The sequence below is a fragment of the Zalophus californianus genome, chromosome 11 (genome assembly GCF_009762305.2).
Source record: "Zalophus californianus isolate mZalCal1 chromosome 11, mZalCal1.pri.v2, whole genome shotgun sequence".
Lineage (NCBI taxonomy): Eukaryota > Metazoa > Chordata > Mammalia > Carnivora > Otariidae > Zalophus > Zalophus californianus.
In genome coordinates this window covers 94,180,503-94,197,799 of record NC_045605.1, presented here as the reverse complement: position 1 = coordinate 94,197,799, position 17,297 = coordinate 94,180,503, and the positions used below count along the sequence as shown (strand labels likewise).

General features: G+C 37.6%; 1 protein-coding gene across 3 annotated transcripts in view; it reads right to left on the bottom strand.

Moving 5' to 3' along the window:
* API5 (apoptosis inhibitor 5) overlaps positions 1 to 17,297 on the bottom strand; it is a 27,850-nt gene extending 10,553 nt beyond the window's left edge. For all 3 annotated transcript variants that reach the window (XM_027580162.1, XM_027580164.1, XM_027580165.1), the window contains exons 1-10: positions 17,079 to 17,297; positions 9,677 to 9,838; positions 8,373 to 8,466; positions 7,813 to 7,878; positions 6,941 to 7,092; positions 5,041 to 5,247; positions 4,222 to 4,326; positions 3,219 to 3,308; positions 1,870 to 2,051; positions 579 to 672 (exon numbers count right to left, since the gene is read on the bottom strand). In XM_027580162.1, coding sequence (XP_027435963.1) covers positions 579 to 672; positions 1,870 to 2,051; positions 3,219 to 3,308; positions 4,222 to 4,326; positions 5,041 to 5,247; positions 6,941 to 7,092; positions 7,813 to 7,878; positions 8,373 to 8,466; positions 9,677 to 9,838; positions 17,079 to 17,147 — 1,221 coding nt within the window. In that variant the 5' untranslated portion in view covers positions 17,148 to 17,297. The remainder of the gene's footprint in view (positions 1 to 578; positions 673 to 1,869; positions 2,052 to 3,218; positions 3,309 to 4,221; positions 4,327 to 5,040; positions 5,248 to 6,940; positions 7,093 to 7,812; positions 7,879 to 8,372; positions 8,467 to 9,676; positions 9,839 to 17,078) is intronic.

Genomic DNA, 17,297 nt, shown 5'->3' with positions numbered 1-17,297 from the left:
GTCATATGTACATAGGAGTTGTTTTAAAAGTCATCAGCTTAAGTTACAGGAAGACATAATGAAAACTTAAAATATTTCATTACAATTGGGATGAAGATTGATTAAAATAGGTGAGATCAGAGAAATCCAAAAATCCCAACACAAACACACATATAGTTTGGTTTAGAATTTATCTTTTTTTTTAAATTGCTTTTTTAAAGCAATTTAATCTTTTTTCAATGTAAATTGATGTTTGGTTTTCCAAAAGGTAAAAATTAAAGTATCACAAATGTCAATCAAATATTTGAACAAAATGTGCTAATGAGACCCTAATGAAAGACTGGTATGTATCTAAATTTGGGAACACTGTTCACAAACTTGAAAATACTCAAAATATTTCAACAAGGATAAAAATGTAACTTAGCAAATAACAAGGCAGACAATCTTCTAACATCATATTGTATCTTCAACACAGACTTATATTACCAGTTCAAATGAAGTCAAATGTTACATTTCAACATATGAATTGAGCCTGAATTTGTACTACATGCTGGCTATTATAAAAAATTTCCTTACAAGATGTGACCCAGTATTCTTACCTCTTCTGTTTTTAAGGCCTCGCCTGTTTTACCCTGCAGGGCCAAGCGAAGTTGTCGGATATAAACCTGCAGTCCCCGTGCAAAGTATTGCAACCTAAATAAAAAAGTATTGGTTAGTTAGCAAATCACTACTTCAACTTTGTTTTTAAGCTCAGAGAATCTTCTATTATAGCTAAATGTTCTTAACAATTTTTTTGAAGAAATTTTTTTATTATCAATATATGATCCTAAGAGATACATAAATAAGTGAAATAAAAAGTTTTCCTTTACCAAAAACGGGAATAAATCCATACTCAACCTGGCAAGGGAAAGATTTGTAACACTGTGTTTGTTATGTTAACCTGTAAGGCGTGGTCAGAGTGACCCATTCAGGAGCCATGGATTAGAATCAGATGGCCTGGGTTCTGCTCTTTCACTGGCCAACTGAAGGTCAAGTGACTTTAGACAAATCACTTACCCTCTATGTATTTATCTGCACACAGTGTTTGATCCCCAAGGTCTAGTTAAAAATAAAACATAATTGCTAATCTGAGAATTTATTACAAACTCTCATAAATTTCAAAGGGTTCGAAGAAATACCCTTTTCAAGTTTGTTCCCAGATAATATGTGAAAAAAGGCAGTATACAGCCCCATCTTGCTGACTTCTAGAACTCTGCTTAATAACCTGGTATCATTTTTTAATTTTTGCAGGAATTTCTTAACTTGTTGCTTCTGACCAAATGTTTCACCAAGTATTAAACCACTGCCTTACCAAAGAACAGAGGACAGTAACAGATGTACAGTGGCCAAGCATTTCAAAATTTAAGATGTGAAGTTGTTAATAAAATGAACAAAGTGTGTTCATGAAACGACTTATTTCTCCAGTGCTGCTCCCTTAGAACACGCTAAGACATTAACAATGGCAGCTCCAATTTACATAGTACCCACTATGTACCAGGCACTGTGCTCAAAGCTTTCTATTCACTGTCTGATTCTCAAACTCTATGAGGCAGGTGCTGTTATCATTTAATGAACTGCTGAGGAAAATCAGGGGGTTAGAGAGGTTGGGAACCTGCTCAAGATCATAAAGCAAGTGAGGAGCCTGAGTCTGTTTTTGAAAAAGTTCTCTCCCCCATATAGATTTGTTGCACCACAGGTTTATATACATTCTTGTTTTATGGATCTTCTATTTTGTCCCACCAGGTAAGGAAGGGTGGGGAGACAGCTCTTGTAAAAGGAAAAGAAAACCAAGGGAGTATCAAGATAGCCATCATCTTTGCCAAGGATTGGGCCACTTCAATCATACATCACCTAATTTTAAAATCTTTCAGTTTTTCTGCATTCAGTTTGGCCGTTAAGAAATCTGGAAGTTTTCGGCCCAACTGGTGAAAGCTGTACAACAAACATTCCACATAGCTGAACTGCAGCTTGGGTTCTTCATTACCAGCATTCTCCCCATTTTCTGCTTCTTCTGGAGGGAGAGGCATATACTCCTAAGAGATGAAAATATAGAGGTATTTGCAATCTGCTGTAAATGCTCTAATTATAAACACACAGTGAAGTAACTGCAGGGCATGCTTTTAAGGCATGAAGCATTAAAAACTACCAAAATCAGAAATTTAGGTAAGATATTCCTTTTACCTACCGGATCAATGACCTAGCCCGTCAACCCCTCCATATTAACCTATGTTGTACCTGCTGCCACCACCACCACCGCTACTATTACTGACAGTGAAGTAGCTAGTAACATTAACTAGGCACTTACACAAATGAGGGAACTGAAATTCTGACAGCTTAGGTAATTTTTCTATGGTGAAAAAGTAAGATGAAGAATCAGGATTCAATCTAGGTTTGCCACCAAAAGCTGATGCTTTTAACCACTTTATTATGCTAATTCCAAAAATCTTTTCTGAACATTTTCCCACATTGTTTGAGTCCCCTTACATTCCAATTACTGCCAAAGGCTGTCACACTCCGGTAAGCTGTACAGGTCTGGAAGAGCTCCAGATGTTGGATGACTCAATTCATACTATAGGTCTAATGCTTATCACTCACTGTGTCAGTTATACAAGTGCTTACATCCAACAAGAAAATCACTTGGTGATGCTGATAAGGATTTTATCAGATGGCCTATTTTTTCCACAATTATGACTTAAATGATTTTATTTCCTGGCTGCTATAGCTACTTGGCCTTGGGCAGCAACCTGGAGCAAACGTGAAAAATATTTTGATAAAGGAAGAGCAGAAACACCTACTATAAAAATCCTGTATTATCTTTTATGCAAACCGTCAACAACAGAAAAAATGCCAAAGATTTTCTTTTAAAAGTAGACAACAGGAGCGCCTGGGTGCCTCAGTTGGTTAAGCTACTGCCTCCGGCTCAGGTCATGATCCTGGAGTCCCGGGATCGAGTCCCGTATTGGGCTCCCTGCTCAGTGGGGAGTCTGCTTCTCTCTCTGACCCTCCCCACTCTCATGCTCTCTCTCAAATAAATAAAATCTTTAAAAAAAAAATAAAAGTAGACAACATGTGGCCTGAACAACCAAAAACACTTGCTTAGAATTATTCTATCTAATCTGAATTTCAAAAGTTGGTTCTCTAGAAATTACATCACACTATTACATACTGATTATGCCATAAGAAAAGAAAAAAGTTCTTACCAATAACTTATCAAATAGTTTTCTTAAATTTGTTTCTAGCTTTTCCATGTCACCACAAAATGAACTCATCTCTGCCAATAGTTTCAATACCTAAAACACAAAATTCACTGTTATTAGTATTATTTTTTTTGAATGGGAAAGGGCTGTAAGGTAAGAATGATTCTAGATAACTTTTTAAGGCTGCTTTCTGCTACAGTTTAATATTGTACTAAGAAGAGACACTAAGGAAGAACTCTTAACAGCAAAGAATTATTTACTAACATTTAGAATAGGCTTCATTTGCTATTAAATTTAGTCTCTGGACACTAACTCAAAGTATCGGTAACTGCTACTATTCTTGAGGTCCATTTTTCTTTTACTCAATCCCAGTCTAATAAGCCAAACTCAAGCCCAGTCTAATAAGCCAAACCCAAGACATCTGAAGCAAATGACAGCAACAGTATACAGTGGGTCTCTTCTCTATCCCAAAAACCTAAGAGGGAAATGGCACATACATTTCCACATTTCAGCTCAATTCAATAATCATTTCGTGCCTTTCAGAATCGGGCTCAGCACTAGATTCTAGGGCTATAGAGATGAATCAGTGAAATGTGGAGAGAGAAATAAATGTTACACGTGCTGTGAAAAAAACGTATATGTACATTACAGCAGAGATACAAGGACAGAGTCCTCAAGTATACTGGAGAAGGGATAAAGGATATTTTGTATTAACCCAGTTTAAATCTGGCTCTCTCAATTATGGATGGGGTAGCAACAGTCATGAATTAAACACCTTGTTTACAAGTATTAAGGCTACAAAGAGAGAATCATGAATACTATAGGCAGTGCTTTCCCATTGCAGCAAACCTTCATTAAATTCATAAAGCATTCCTATGTGATTAATCCTGGGACAGATTACTAGCTAGCCATCATACCTTTATTCTCTTAGAAATCAAATCTCTGTTATTTATGTTAAAATATGGGAATGCCTTTTTAGTACTAAAAGCAGACATTTTTCTCTTACCTCCAACTGTATATCGAGACCCTCCACTGGTGTAGTCAAGGAACTGAGGTTAGGGAGAACCTGCTCACAGAAGTAAGTCACAAACCTTGTGGAATGCACATTTTTCTGTAAAAATCCGAGAAACAATGAGTTGTCAAAAAAAAGGGGGGATACTCTTTCAAATATAATAGCAGAATGTCATTCAATAAATACTGAGCATAACATCAAGTACTGTGGCTATAAATACAATACAGTGCATACCCCAGTGCACCCCAGAAATAACCTTGGTAGACAATATACACTCTGTTACAAAGTAATCTGGAGCATTTGGACATCTATAAATTCTCAAACTCTTCCTCAATTCTCACATCAAATTTTTGGGGATATTTTAGTGTTGAATTTTGTACATTTTTCAAAAGGGAGGAGTCCTTTATACAGTGTTTTTCAAACTATTCTATGCACATCCTGGAAGACTCATGGCCAGGGGAATCACAAAGCCATAGAAAAAGAGCATATTTACCTAGAACAACGATCTGTTAGAAAATTTAAGAAAAAAAAGCTAAATTACTAACCCAAATGGTTTAAAAACTCAGCCAAACCATAAAGTATGATGCAAAACTCTCTAGACTTTAAAAAAATCTCTAAGCAAGACTTTAAAAAGAAATTTCTTGCTGCTTTGGGCTCTCACCAACCCCACAAGGCCTCCATAAAGTAAATATTCACTCTATTGTCTTACTATTTTATGCAGAAGTTTGAGGAGAATGCTCAAGTGAGTATCTATAGAAATATAAGCTTCAATAGAGTAATTAAAATAGCAACTAGGTAAAACAAAGAGCTCACAGAGAAGAGGGGTACTGCCTGCCGAGTGCACTGTAAGAGCCTGTCCACACAGTCGGGATCCGAGGGATTGAAGGTTTGCTCCAGGTCGGCTTGTTCAGCCACGAGTTCTACAAGTTGCTGCCTTCCACTCACTGTCTGTAAGCTTTTTAACCCAGAGAGTATCTTCATGAACAGGACAAATTCTTCACCAGTCACATCTTCTAGGACCTAGAAAAAGACAATTCAGAATTATAGTATTGGCATCACTTGAATGGGAAAGAAAGAGCAATACTGAAAAGTGTAACAAATTTGTCCTGTATTAAAGTCAGATTGCTATTAATATTTCTGAAATACCAATGAGAGGACAACTTCTGGCTTCAGTCAATTTAGCTTTAGAGTACACCAGGCATTCTCATTGGAGCGCCTCATTGTCTCCAAGGGAGCAAAACTTGGTTCTTGGAAAATTTACTCTTTTTTTATGTATAAAGTACAGATACACAGAGTGCATAAACAGATACAATGGCATTAAAATTTCACAGGAGAACAGCTAAGAAAAAATAGTCTAAAAAGGCTCTCTTTGTTGGGGGGGTGGTAAGAGCAGAAAAAAAAAAAAGTAGAAGACTTCTATAGTCAACTGCCAAATTAGATTCAGTTTCCTATATTTAAGAGCAGCTCAGGGCACCTGCCTGGCTCAGTCAGTAGAGTATGCGACTCTTGATCTTGGGGTTGTAAATTCAAGCCCCAAGTTAGGTATAGAGATTACTTAAAAAAATAAAACTTTAAAAACATACAAAAGCAACAACAGTTAATTAATTCACATTAATATGGCAATTGTATACAAAACAGGAGATCATACAAACCTTAAGTGCTCCACATCAGTGGGTCTAAGCCTTTCTATTCATTGACCGAAGAAACAAGCAATCATGACATACTCCACCAGGTTATTAGCTGGGGCACAGGTAAAATATGTTGATATTCCCAGCTGGAGAGCTGCTCCTTTCGCTCTCACTGAAGAAATCTCATCAGTAAGCAAGTGAGTGGTGGTGTTAGAGACAATTTTGAATTTTCCTGAACATATATATAAAAGCAATGATCTTCAAACTTTGGCACTTTATGAGTGAAAAGTTCGCTGTGACAAACCTTGCGAATCTTAGCATTTCTAACTATGCTGGTGCTGGGAGCACAAACAGGCATGGTCTCCTTATAGTGATATGGGGTAAGATGAAAAAAAAAAAGGCATTTCAATGTGTTTCCTTGTCATTTTGAAATGATCCAGAATACTACAGGAGAATATCCTAAAAGTGGGGAGAGGAGTGGAAATTAGGTAAAATTTCCTGAAGGAAATGATTTGCACAGAGTACTGAAGAATGCATAAATTTTGAGGATAACACCACAAAAGATTTAAATGTGATCACATCCCTTTAAATTAACATGCTGATTCATCATTACTGATGACCAAAGTGCAAAATACAAGAAAAGCTTGACGTTCTATGGTGATTTTAACAGAATATATCATTTTATACGTAAGCTACATACTGCTAATTTCATTTTTTTTTTTAAGATTTTATTTATTTGAGAGAGAGAGAGTGAGGAATAGAAAGCACAAACGGGAAGAGGCAGAGGGAGAAGACGACTCCCCACTGAGCCACCCAGGCGCCCCATACATACTGCTAATTTCAAATATGTTCTTTTGCTTTAAAGAAATCCTGTTAGGGGCGCTTGGGTTGCTCAGTCATTAAGCGTCTGTCTTTGCTCAGGTCATGATCCCAGGGTCCCGGGATCAAGCCCCGCATCGGGTTCCCTGCTCTGCGGGAAGTCTGCTTCTCCCTCTCCCCCTCCCCCTGCTTGTGTTCCCTCTCTCTGTCAAATAAATAAAATCTTAAAAAAAAAAAAATCCTGTTAAATGATGACTGAAGCTTACCTTTTTGGATTCAGTTAGTATAAGTTCCTCTACTTCCTTTGTTAAGACTTCATCTGGTAAAGTCTTAAGTTTTGTAGAAAGGAATTTGATTGCTCGTTCTCTAACAATGTCCTCTCCTTGAAGTATTTGGCTAAACAAGCCACCTAAAGTCCCTGCAAAACAAAACAGTTGTGTGTAGCAAGTCAATTCTGTATCTTCATGAAGTTTTCCCCTTTAACTCATTTAACAGTTATTTAACAGTTATTTCTTTTCCAGTGAGTTAAGAAGCATCCTGAATATCATTGATTCTGGCTAAATTAGTCTGAAATATCTACAGCCCCAACCATAACAGTAATCACATGCTTGTTCGTGGATTCAGAAACAACCTGAGTATGACTTTCCCTTTTTAATAATTATTAATAAAAAAAGACCCAGGTATTTTGGAGAATTTCTTTAATGTGGCGAAGGGAGTCTTCCAACAAATTACCAATGGAAAAGTTTGATCTGTTTTTGCAATTACTTCTGCTGGTTTTTTGAGTCACAAATATCTTGTGCTAAGTAACTTTTTTTTTTTAAGGTTTTATTTATTTATTTGAGAGAGAGCGCACAAGCAGGGGGAGCAGCAGGCAGAGGGAGAGGGAGAAGCAGGCTCCCTCCCCGCTGAGCAGGGAGCCTGATGCGGGGCTTGATCCCAGGACTCTGGGATCATGACCGAGCCAAAGGCAGATGCTTAAGCCACCCAGGCGCCCCTGCTAAGCAGTTTTAAAGAACACTTAGAACTTTTATGAAACAGAACTCAGGGTGAATCTGACTTTATCCTTAATGAATAATGCCAAGCTGCCCAATTCTTTTTTAACACAACAAGCACAATTCAGAACAAGAGGTGGCCTTACCTTTTGCATCCATCTTAAATATACTTAACAGGGCATTGTTCACTAAGTTAAATTCTGCAGAGTCATCTGGAGAGAGAAAAAGTAGTACAATGTGTAAAATGAAAAATATCATATGCTTCATTTTCAAACCTAAAATTCAACATAGTTTCTCATAGACTACATTGAAAGCAGAGATACAATTAAGCATTCTTCTCAGGTACCAAGAAAATACACCTTCCCTATAAAGGTAAAGAACCTGATCTGGCATACCAGGAAAGCTTTTACGTTAAGATGGTACAATTAAAAAACTACAGGAAATTGGGGGGCAGGGGGGAGTCATGATACATAAACATTCCCAAAAGAATCACTATGTCTTTATAAACAATTAAAAACAAAGGAAAACAGCATTAGGAATTAGATAATCACAATCCAATAAGCTTCAAACTACTGATTGAAAAAAAGAATTTTAATTTCGATTAGAAGTAGTACCTCCAAGCCATAAAGAAAAAAAAGCTAAAAACAGAGTCACTTTTTCAAAGAGAAGTTATATTTAGATAAAGGGTAATAATAAAATTCCTTACCTGTCTGCAGAAGTTGAGTTAGTATATCTGCCACCCGGGGAAGATTTTCTCCAGTGGCAAACTGAGGCAGCTCTTTAATTGCTTGCCGTCGAATCTGAATACGATTTCAAACAAAAAATTAAGCAAATACCATCATCAACACAAACAACAATCCCAACCTTTAAGGAAAACTAAAACCACAGAGAAACCACAATTAGGGGCACACGAGTCACAAAAATATAAAACATGAGACTTGTAGCAGTTTTAGAAATAATTTGTTCCAATTTAATAGTCAAGCTTCACAGAATAAATATGTGGTAGAAAGGAATGTTAAATACAATTACCTGATTGGAGTAGACAGATTTGAGATCATAAGCAAAGTTTATATACTGATTACATGTAACTGTTGGGTCTTTACTACCTTCGGGCATATACTACAGTAGCCCTTATGGCTAGAGTGGCAATGACCTATCTAGTAACTATATTTACTTCAGAATTTCCAGTATTAACTACTTAACATAACATCTGTGAATGTGTTCTGTGTACTTAATCCCAAATTTGTGGTCCTGGCTTATTTAGTTTAAAATAAAAATGGATACGACTTATTTTTTTTAATTTACCTTTATTATGTTATGTTAGTCACCATACAGTACATCATTAGTTTTTGACGTAGTGTTCCATGATTCATTGTTTGCGTATAACCACCCAGTGCTCCATGCAATATCTAGCAAATTGTGCATGAAATGTTGGCGATTCACTAATTTCATTTGAAAAGCCAGGAGGTGATATTTGAAAGTTCTCAGGAACCTGAATCAGCAGCCAGAAATGCTGACAGTTAATTCTGTTTCAAGGAAAAACTATTTCTTCTTTTTCTAGTAGTCACATGTAATGATTACACAGACCAACTATTTTTTTGTTATGCATAATATTTAGGGGTGTTGAAACTATATGATGTAACACTTAAATATCTAAGCAAGTATAAATTGATTGAAAACTAACATTAGTCTAATTTCATGTGCACAATGTGTAACAATCTATGAAAAAATGTGAGCCACAACCCATTTTTTCCAGTGGATAACAGATAAGCAAAACAAAATATTTTGTGATTCTATGGATTTTTCAGTTGAAAGGTGGTGAAAGAGGGAATACATTTTCGCAAACATAGATTTAAGCCTCAGTATGGCATCACGCCAAACGACACTGCAGTATTTCATTGTGCATGGATATGACTGGTGCTTCAACTACATTAGCCGCACATAGGAAGTGTCTGAAAATGGCAAGTGAGACATATGAAAGCTTGTTGAAAGCATCAATCATAAACTTACTGATACATCTTCATCCTCACAGAGGTCTAATTGTGCATTGATAGCAGAATCAGCCAATTCTGGAAAATGTTTAAAGAATTTCGGAATAAACTGGGCTGCTAATCTTTTTTCTTTCGTACCACCTTTCACACCATCTAGTATCACTTGATAGGCATCTTTATGCTGAAAGAAAGAATAAGGCAGAAAAGAAACAATTTTTAAGGATGGGAAGCTAAACAAACTTGAGTCTGCTTTAAATTAGAAAAGTTTTACATAGGCTAAAAAAAAGTAGGGCTTATTTTTGGAGTTTTACTGTTTAAATTGGACACCTATAGTCCTACCATCTTCTCCTCTGCCCCCTCCCCGCCCCCATGCGTTATTTGTCAGTGGGGAAAGAGAGAAGGATGACTCGAATTTTAAATGGAGAAATAAGTTTGTTGATGCACCAAGGCTTCCTTGTACTAGTGATTACTGACCTGACCTTGTAACCATATTCATGGTTAAACATTATAATTAATATCATATCACAGAATTCTCAAAGAATTGTGTTACATCTACTTAATCATATTTATCTGATTTCAACTAGCATCTTGATGAAGGCGGAGAGAATACAATCTTGAAATTAAGCAATAATAGGAAGGTTAGGAAGCTTTTTTGGTTTCATTTATTTTATGATACAAAAACAAATTCATTCTAGATAGTTAACTTTGGATTTAGATTCTAATGTTACATGTTTAACTTTTTATTAGAATACATTAAAAACTCATTTGTTTCCTTTTATTTATTTTTGAGAGAGAGAGAGAGAGGGAGAGAGAGAGAGAGAGAGAGAGAGAGAGAGACAGCACACAAGGGTGGGGGGGAAGGGAGAGAGAAAAAGGGGAGAGAGAAAGGGAATCTCCAGCAGACTCCATGCTCAGCACAGAGCCCAAGGCAGGGCTTGATCTCATAACCCTGAAATCATGACCTGAGCTGAAATCAAAAGTTGTATGCTTAACCGAATGAGCCACCCAGATGCCCCTCATTTGTTTCCTTTAAAAAAAAAAAAATTCAGAAGTGCTCTCCCTTAGATACTCATAATGTGAAGGGTCAACAAGTTCCCAATCCCCCTTACACCTTGCCTCTAAACCAGTCCTTTTCTTAAATGACAATGATCAAGCTGGCAAACAGGAGTAATAAATCCTGAGATTATAGATACATCTTCTGTTTGGACATACGAATAAAACTTCTAATTACTGAAAAACATTAAACATTATAATAATGATACCAAATGTACACACAGCATAGTGTTTACTTACTGTGTTCAAGGCAATGCTCTGTTTTAGATTATGTGCTTTAGATACTTCCATGCCATCAAAAGGAAAATAACCAATAAAAATTCAGTGGGTTATAGAATTGCCCAAACTTTAGTTTTATAATAACTCTTTTCATGGACAATACTATGTTAAGTGGAAAAAAATAAAGCAAAATGCGAAGTTACCTGGGTACAGTAGGATCTCAATTAAGGATTTTAATAACAGAAATAAAGTGTTCTAGGATCAAAAAGGCTACAGTCAAAATTAGATCTTTTAAAGGTACAGGTTTTAATATATTCTGCAAAAATACTGGATTGAAACTTCAAATACTGCCACCTATCTAAAAAACATAAATTCTAAAAATTAGTTCCAAAAAACTAAAATCCCACCAACTGACTGACAACTCCTTTTAATATCTTAAACATAACACCAACTCCTAAATAAGAAAAATTTCCTGAATTAGGTTAGCTTCGTCATGAAGTGCAGACACAAAATCAGTCGTTAGGAGTTAAAGCATACTACACACTTTTTAATGCAAAGGTTTGAAAAATTATGGCTAACTTCTCTACCACTGTACATTCCTGTGGTTTGTCTCATGTCTTCCAGATAGACTTCATAAAATCAAAGTTTTAAACAGTTCTGACACCCTTACTTCTTGCAGGGTATCAAATCCAAGTTCCTTTAAATCAAACAAAGCTTTACTTATAAAGCCTTTTGAAGAAAATCCTTACATTATCTAAAATTAATTGAAGAATCCCTACTTCAAACAATTCATTCTCTTGTCAAGAAAAAAATATCTGAATAGAGTAAAAAAGGAATCATTAGCGACATTTATTGAAAGCCTACCGGGATTGAGTAATGCCTTGTGTACATGCCTCACAGTAATCCTGTGAGTTAGGTGTTACTACTATCCGTATTTTTTAGATGAGAAAACCAAGACTCAGAAAGTGAAATAATCTGTCCAGAGCTACACAGCTAGACAAGTAGCAGATCCAGACCTGAACATAGTTCTGATAGGCTCTAAAGTCAAGACCTGTGCCTAATACCAAGCCTCTTTAAGTTCTGAGATCTTTGTTAACAAAGGAAGAGAGAAAGAAAGCTTGCCAGATCTAGGACTGTCAGAGGGAAAACTTGAGTCCTAAATAGAGGCTCCATACAGGCATGTACACTGAGATACAGCATCCCAAACACAGCAAGTCCCTTGAAAAGTTAAGCATTTTAACATATTCAAACTAGAAATCTAAGTTTCTACCATTTGTAGGCATCAGTTTTACCAAATAATTTCTATAAACGTTACTAACAGACTTCACACTGATTACCCTTCATATAACGCAAAATAAAATGCTCTTCTTTGCCAGCTCTTTGTCTTCTAACTGTAGCACAGGGACAAGACTTTTTACAGAATCTCCCTATAGTTGTTACTTCTGGTTTTCCAAGTAGGAAATAAAATATGTGATATTTTCAATGATCACAGTGATTTAGTGACAGGTAGACTGTAACCATAATAAAGCATTTCAAATACTACACAGCATGGCTTATTTTTTTCTCTTCCAACACAACAGTATATTTCAGCTAGATAAATAAATCTGTGATCCTAATAAGTTTTAATTGTAAATATTTTAATGCATTTCTGAAACTATGTATTTGTGTGTGCTTTTAATAGCTAATTAAAAAAGCAAACTCTAAAGAAATCACTAAAATATTTTCAAGTAAAAAGTCAGCTACAATAAGATCCACATTCAGCAGATACCTTCTACAATAAGAAATGTGATAGTGATTGTCAAAACACAACCAATATATTTAAGTGATCAGTGACATGCCAGGTAAAGCCATGTTTGAGACCAGGATGCGGCTTCTAGGAAATAAACAATTATTTTATTTATTAAGATTTATTTATTTATTTTAGAGAGAGAGAGGGCAGCAGCGGGAAGGGGAGAGAGAGAGGGAGAAAGAATCTTAAGCAGACTTTGCCTGAGCATGGAGCCCTACACGGGGCTCGATCTCATGACCCTGAGATCACAACCAGAGCCAAAACCAAGAGTTGGCTGCTTAACTGCACCACCCAGGTGCCCCTAAACATTTATTTTAGAGAAGAAATGATATAGTTCCAACAAACATTTCTCAAGTATGACATAAAAAGAAAACGGATATGCTAAGCTATATTACTTTCTTCTTCACTCAATTTATAATCTAGTTTGTATGTAATACTGAATTAACACTTTATTTAGTGAAGTATAGCTGACATACAGACATCCAACACAGGGATTTGACAATTCTATATATTACTCAATGTTCACTACAATAAAGTGTAGTTGCTGTCATCATCCAACATTACATTATCGACAATATTCATACTTTTACCTATTTCTGAAGGATTATAAACTTGGTCTGTGATTTTAGCTTAATCATACAAAAAAAGAGTGCTATTTCATGAAATATAAATCAATCAAGCTTACACTCTTCCATGAAGAGCCAACATACTCCCGGGTAAGAGAACAAAGGAGAAATTGGAGTTCAGACATTATATTGATTTTTTCTTAAAGATTTTATTTATTTATTTGACAGAGAGAGAGAGAGAGAGAGAGCAAAAGAGGCAACACAAGCAGGGGGAGTGGGAGAGGGAGAAGCAGGCTTCCTGCTGACAGGGAACCCGATGCAGGGCTCGATCCCAGGACCCCGGGATCATGACCTGAGCCGAAGGCAGATGCTTAACGACTGAGCCACCCAGGCACCTGGCATTATATTGATCTTAACTCAGCCTAACTGCCCCAGTCCTTTCACAGGTGTTTTTTTTTTTAAACTTTAAAATGTTTTTGACTACATAATAAAAAACTAAATATATCTACATTTAAAAATTAAGTAAATTCAGAAAAATTAGAAACAAATGTAGATAATGGACAACAGCTTGCTCTATGATGGCGAGTTGGGCGCTCTAGGCAGAGCACAGTGGAAAGGGGGTTAGGGAGGTAATGGAACACTGGGCAGAGGAAGGAGAACGGAAGGAGTAGTAGCAGAAGCAGAGTGGGCGGGAAGGGAAGCCAAATAGTAGGTGGAAAACAGGAGCTACAAGAGGGAAGCAGACAGACTGGAGGGTTTTGAGGCATTAAATAATGCTTCACTTAAAATCTATCACTCGAAGTTTCCTTATTAGAAAAGACACTCGTGGTTTAAATATATGATGTGAGAGTATAAAGTTCTCATCTTCATTCATATATATATATGTGTACACACAGTAATTACATTTATATATCATTTATTATATAACATATTAACTGTATAATTATAAACTTTATTATTAATATAATTATACCTGCTCTTTCTTTGAATATATTTCTTCAACTTTAAAGAAAAAATGTCTACTGAAGGGCAAGGCACAGTGCAAGGAGAGAACAAAAAAATGAGTCTTAACCTCAAGACTTTATAATTTGGTAAGGGAAGAAGAGAAGTCCTCACGTGAAATAAAATATAAATCTGAAGTACTATAAATGAATACACAGCGTCAAGGAGGTTCATCAAGAGAAAGATCTGATCTGTTTGAGGAAAATTAGCTGAAAACCTCAGAGAACTTGTGTTTTTCCTAATATATTCAGAGAGCATTACTCTCAGAGGAGAATTGACAGTAGTGAGGACGGCACTCCCCTCATGGCAGCAGCATGAGCAACTGTGGTACTCCGCTCTTTGACAAAGGATAAAGATAAAAATAAAAATAAACGTTAGAAGGAAGTTCTAGACTAAAAACTCAAATATGGTCTCAGAAATGTCCAGATAGGTACCTGCCAGGAAACTCAATGATCTTGACTGCAAACCTTGTAAGTTAAGCGAAAATCAGGCTTTGCTACACTACGAATGTAAACACTTTTTCTCCTTAAAAAATAGTGTTCTTTCATTAAGTTGGCTCTTACTTTTAGTTAAAATTCACATGCAGTATCCTGAAACCCACTATCTTTTTTGGTAAGCAGTTTTAGGACTTTCTCTAAAAGGGGAAAAGTTATTACACAATAGAGCAGAATTGGTAGCCATATGGGTTAGTCCAGCTTCAGTCCTCCCAGAATTCACTGTTTGAGGCTGAGAAAATCACACTTCATTATGCACAGGTCGTTTTGTCTCAAATAGTTCCTGACAGCTGTCATTACAGTGTCATGAAGGTACCAATCTCACATCATGCTAAGGAATTGTGCTAAAATTTTAGCAACTGGCACAGTGTTTGGCACATGGTAGGCACTCAAAAAATGTACTGAATAAATGAAACTGTGGGCCCTCACTGAAGCCTGAATGAAAAAGCCCCTCTCCTGTTTTTCACAAACTTCTGTCTCCTAAGCGCTCTTTCCAAATTAAAAGCAAGATTTTTTGCCTTGAGAAAGACATTTTTGACCTCTTGAGGGAGAATTCTCAATCTTACCTGGTATTTAAGATTAAAGATGACATTAAGAGGAAAATGTGAGCAACTCTCAATTATTCACAATGTATATGTAAATTCCAGTTTGGATTCTATTTGCCCTAAGAGACTCTAAGTATGTGGCTGTCAACCTTTTTGCTATCCAGAAAAGAATGAGGGAGGGGGTATGGGGCATGACTATGTACACAGTTTCTATGCTTCCCTAAAAAATTTCTGATCTACCTCTTTGGGAGAGCACCATTTACAAACTGAGGATCACTCCTGGTTTCTACCCCATCTCCTCTGCTGATCTGCAACAAAGTCAATTTTAGGTAGAACAATTTGCTACAATATTCCTCAAATCTGTCACAACGAATGAGAATATCTTCACTACTAAATCTTTCTAGGACCAACAACAAAATCAAAATATGACTGATCATAGTTTTTCCAATCTTGTCTTAATGGGCAGAAAATTTCTCCTTCAGTACCGACCTAACACACACCCTATATTTATCTACAACAGACTGTCAGTATATTTCTCATTGATGTCAAAATTCCCTACTGAAATGGAAATATATTTGGAAGGAAAATAATCTGGAACTTTCAACTGGTATATTTACAATTCTAGGTTAAGCTTAAGGAAGGTCCTGACATCACAATTTCTGGTGGTGGTGTTCAGCTGGGAAATAATTTCCCTGAATTACACATGTCCAGAAAAAGGGGCTGGGTGGGGCCGTGCCACACAGCCTTGCTAATGTTAGTAGTAGACTACAGGATCTTCCTACTCCATGGGATAGACAAGCAGAAGAATCACAATAAGTTCTAAGCACCGAAATAGAATTTCTAACAACAATGATCAAGATTACTTCTGGGAGAGCCTGGTTCTTTTCCCAAGAAACACACACACACACCCTACGCCCCCCCAACTCCTTAAGTTCAATGTACTCCAGTACTTGAAAACTCACAAAGAAGCCCGTATGGTCAACTCAACACTGCTGAAACTGTGTGTCTTGGGGAAACACTGCGGAGAGCTCTTGCCAGACAACTCTATTTAAAGCCGCTCTCTCCCCCTCCCCCCTGCCACTGCACGGTCCCGTTATATTTTCTTCACAACACTTTCCGAGGCGGGTACCCAACTTTCTTATTTATCATTAGTCTCCCTCACTAAAAGTACCTTTGGGGAGAGCACGGTAACTTTCTATCTTGTACCTTCAGCGCCGGGCACAGCGCCTGGTGTATAGTAGGCACTCAAAAACGTACTGAATAAATGAAATCGTAAACCCTCGTTAAAATCCGGGCAAAAGGGCTCCTCTTCTGTTTTTCACAAACTTCTGTCTGCTAAACACTCTTCCTAAATTAAAAGCAGATTTTTTGCCTTGACAAAGACATTTCTGACCTCTTGAGAACTCTCAATTTAATCTTCCGATGGGCTGAGGTCCACCGGAAAGGAGAAAGACTTAAGAGCAATCTGCAGGGCAAGGCTCGGGGTAAGAATTAACGGGGGGGCTGACGAGGCTGAGTTAGGCAACACCACGGTGAGAAAAGGCTGGTCAAGCGAGGCAGAGGGACCTGGGACCGGGATCTGCGCTCTCCCTGGCGAAGCCGGAGTCTACACTCCCAGAGGGGCCCACCCCGACGAAACAGCCGGGGCGGCTGGGAGCCCGCGGGAGGACGAAGCAGCAGCCCCCGCCCGGCCTGGGGAGCGCTTTCGAGAGGCCGCGGAGCACCGGGCCCTGCAGGCCGCTCGGGGACTTACCTGGCCCACTTGCTCCGTAGCATCGGCTAAGATGCCATAGTTGCGATAAAGCTCCTCCACGGTCGGCATCGTGAGCGACAAGCCCAGGGCCCGCTCCTGCTGTCGTCGTCGACGCCGGCGCCACCGCCGCCTCTAAAGTTCTCCAAGCCCGCGACCCGCACTATTACGCCTCCAGCTGCCGCCAGTGCCGCCGCCAGTCACCGCGCTCAGTACGGCTCC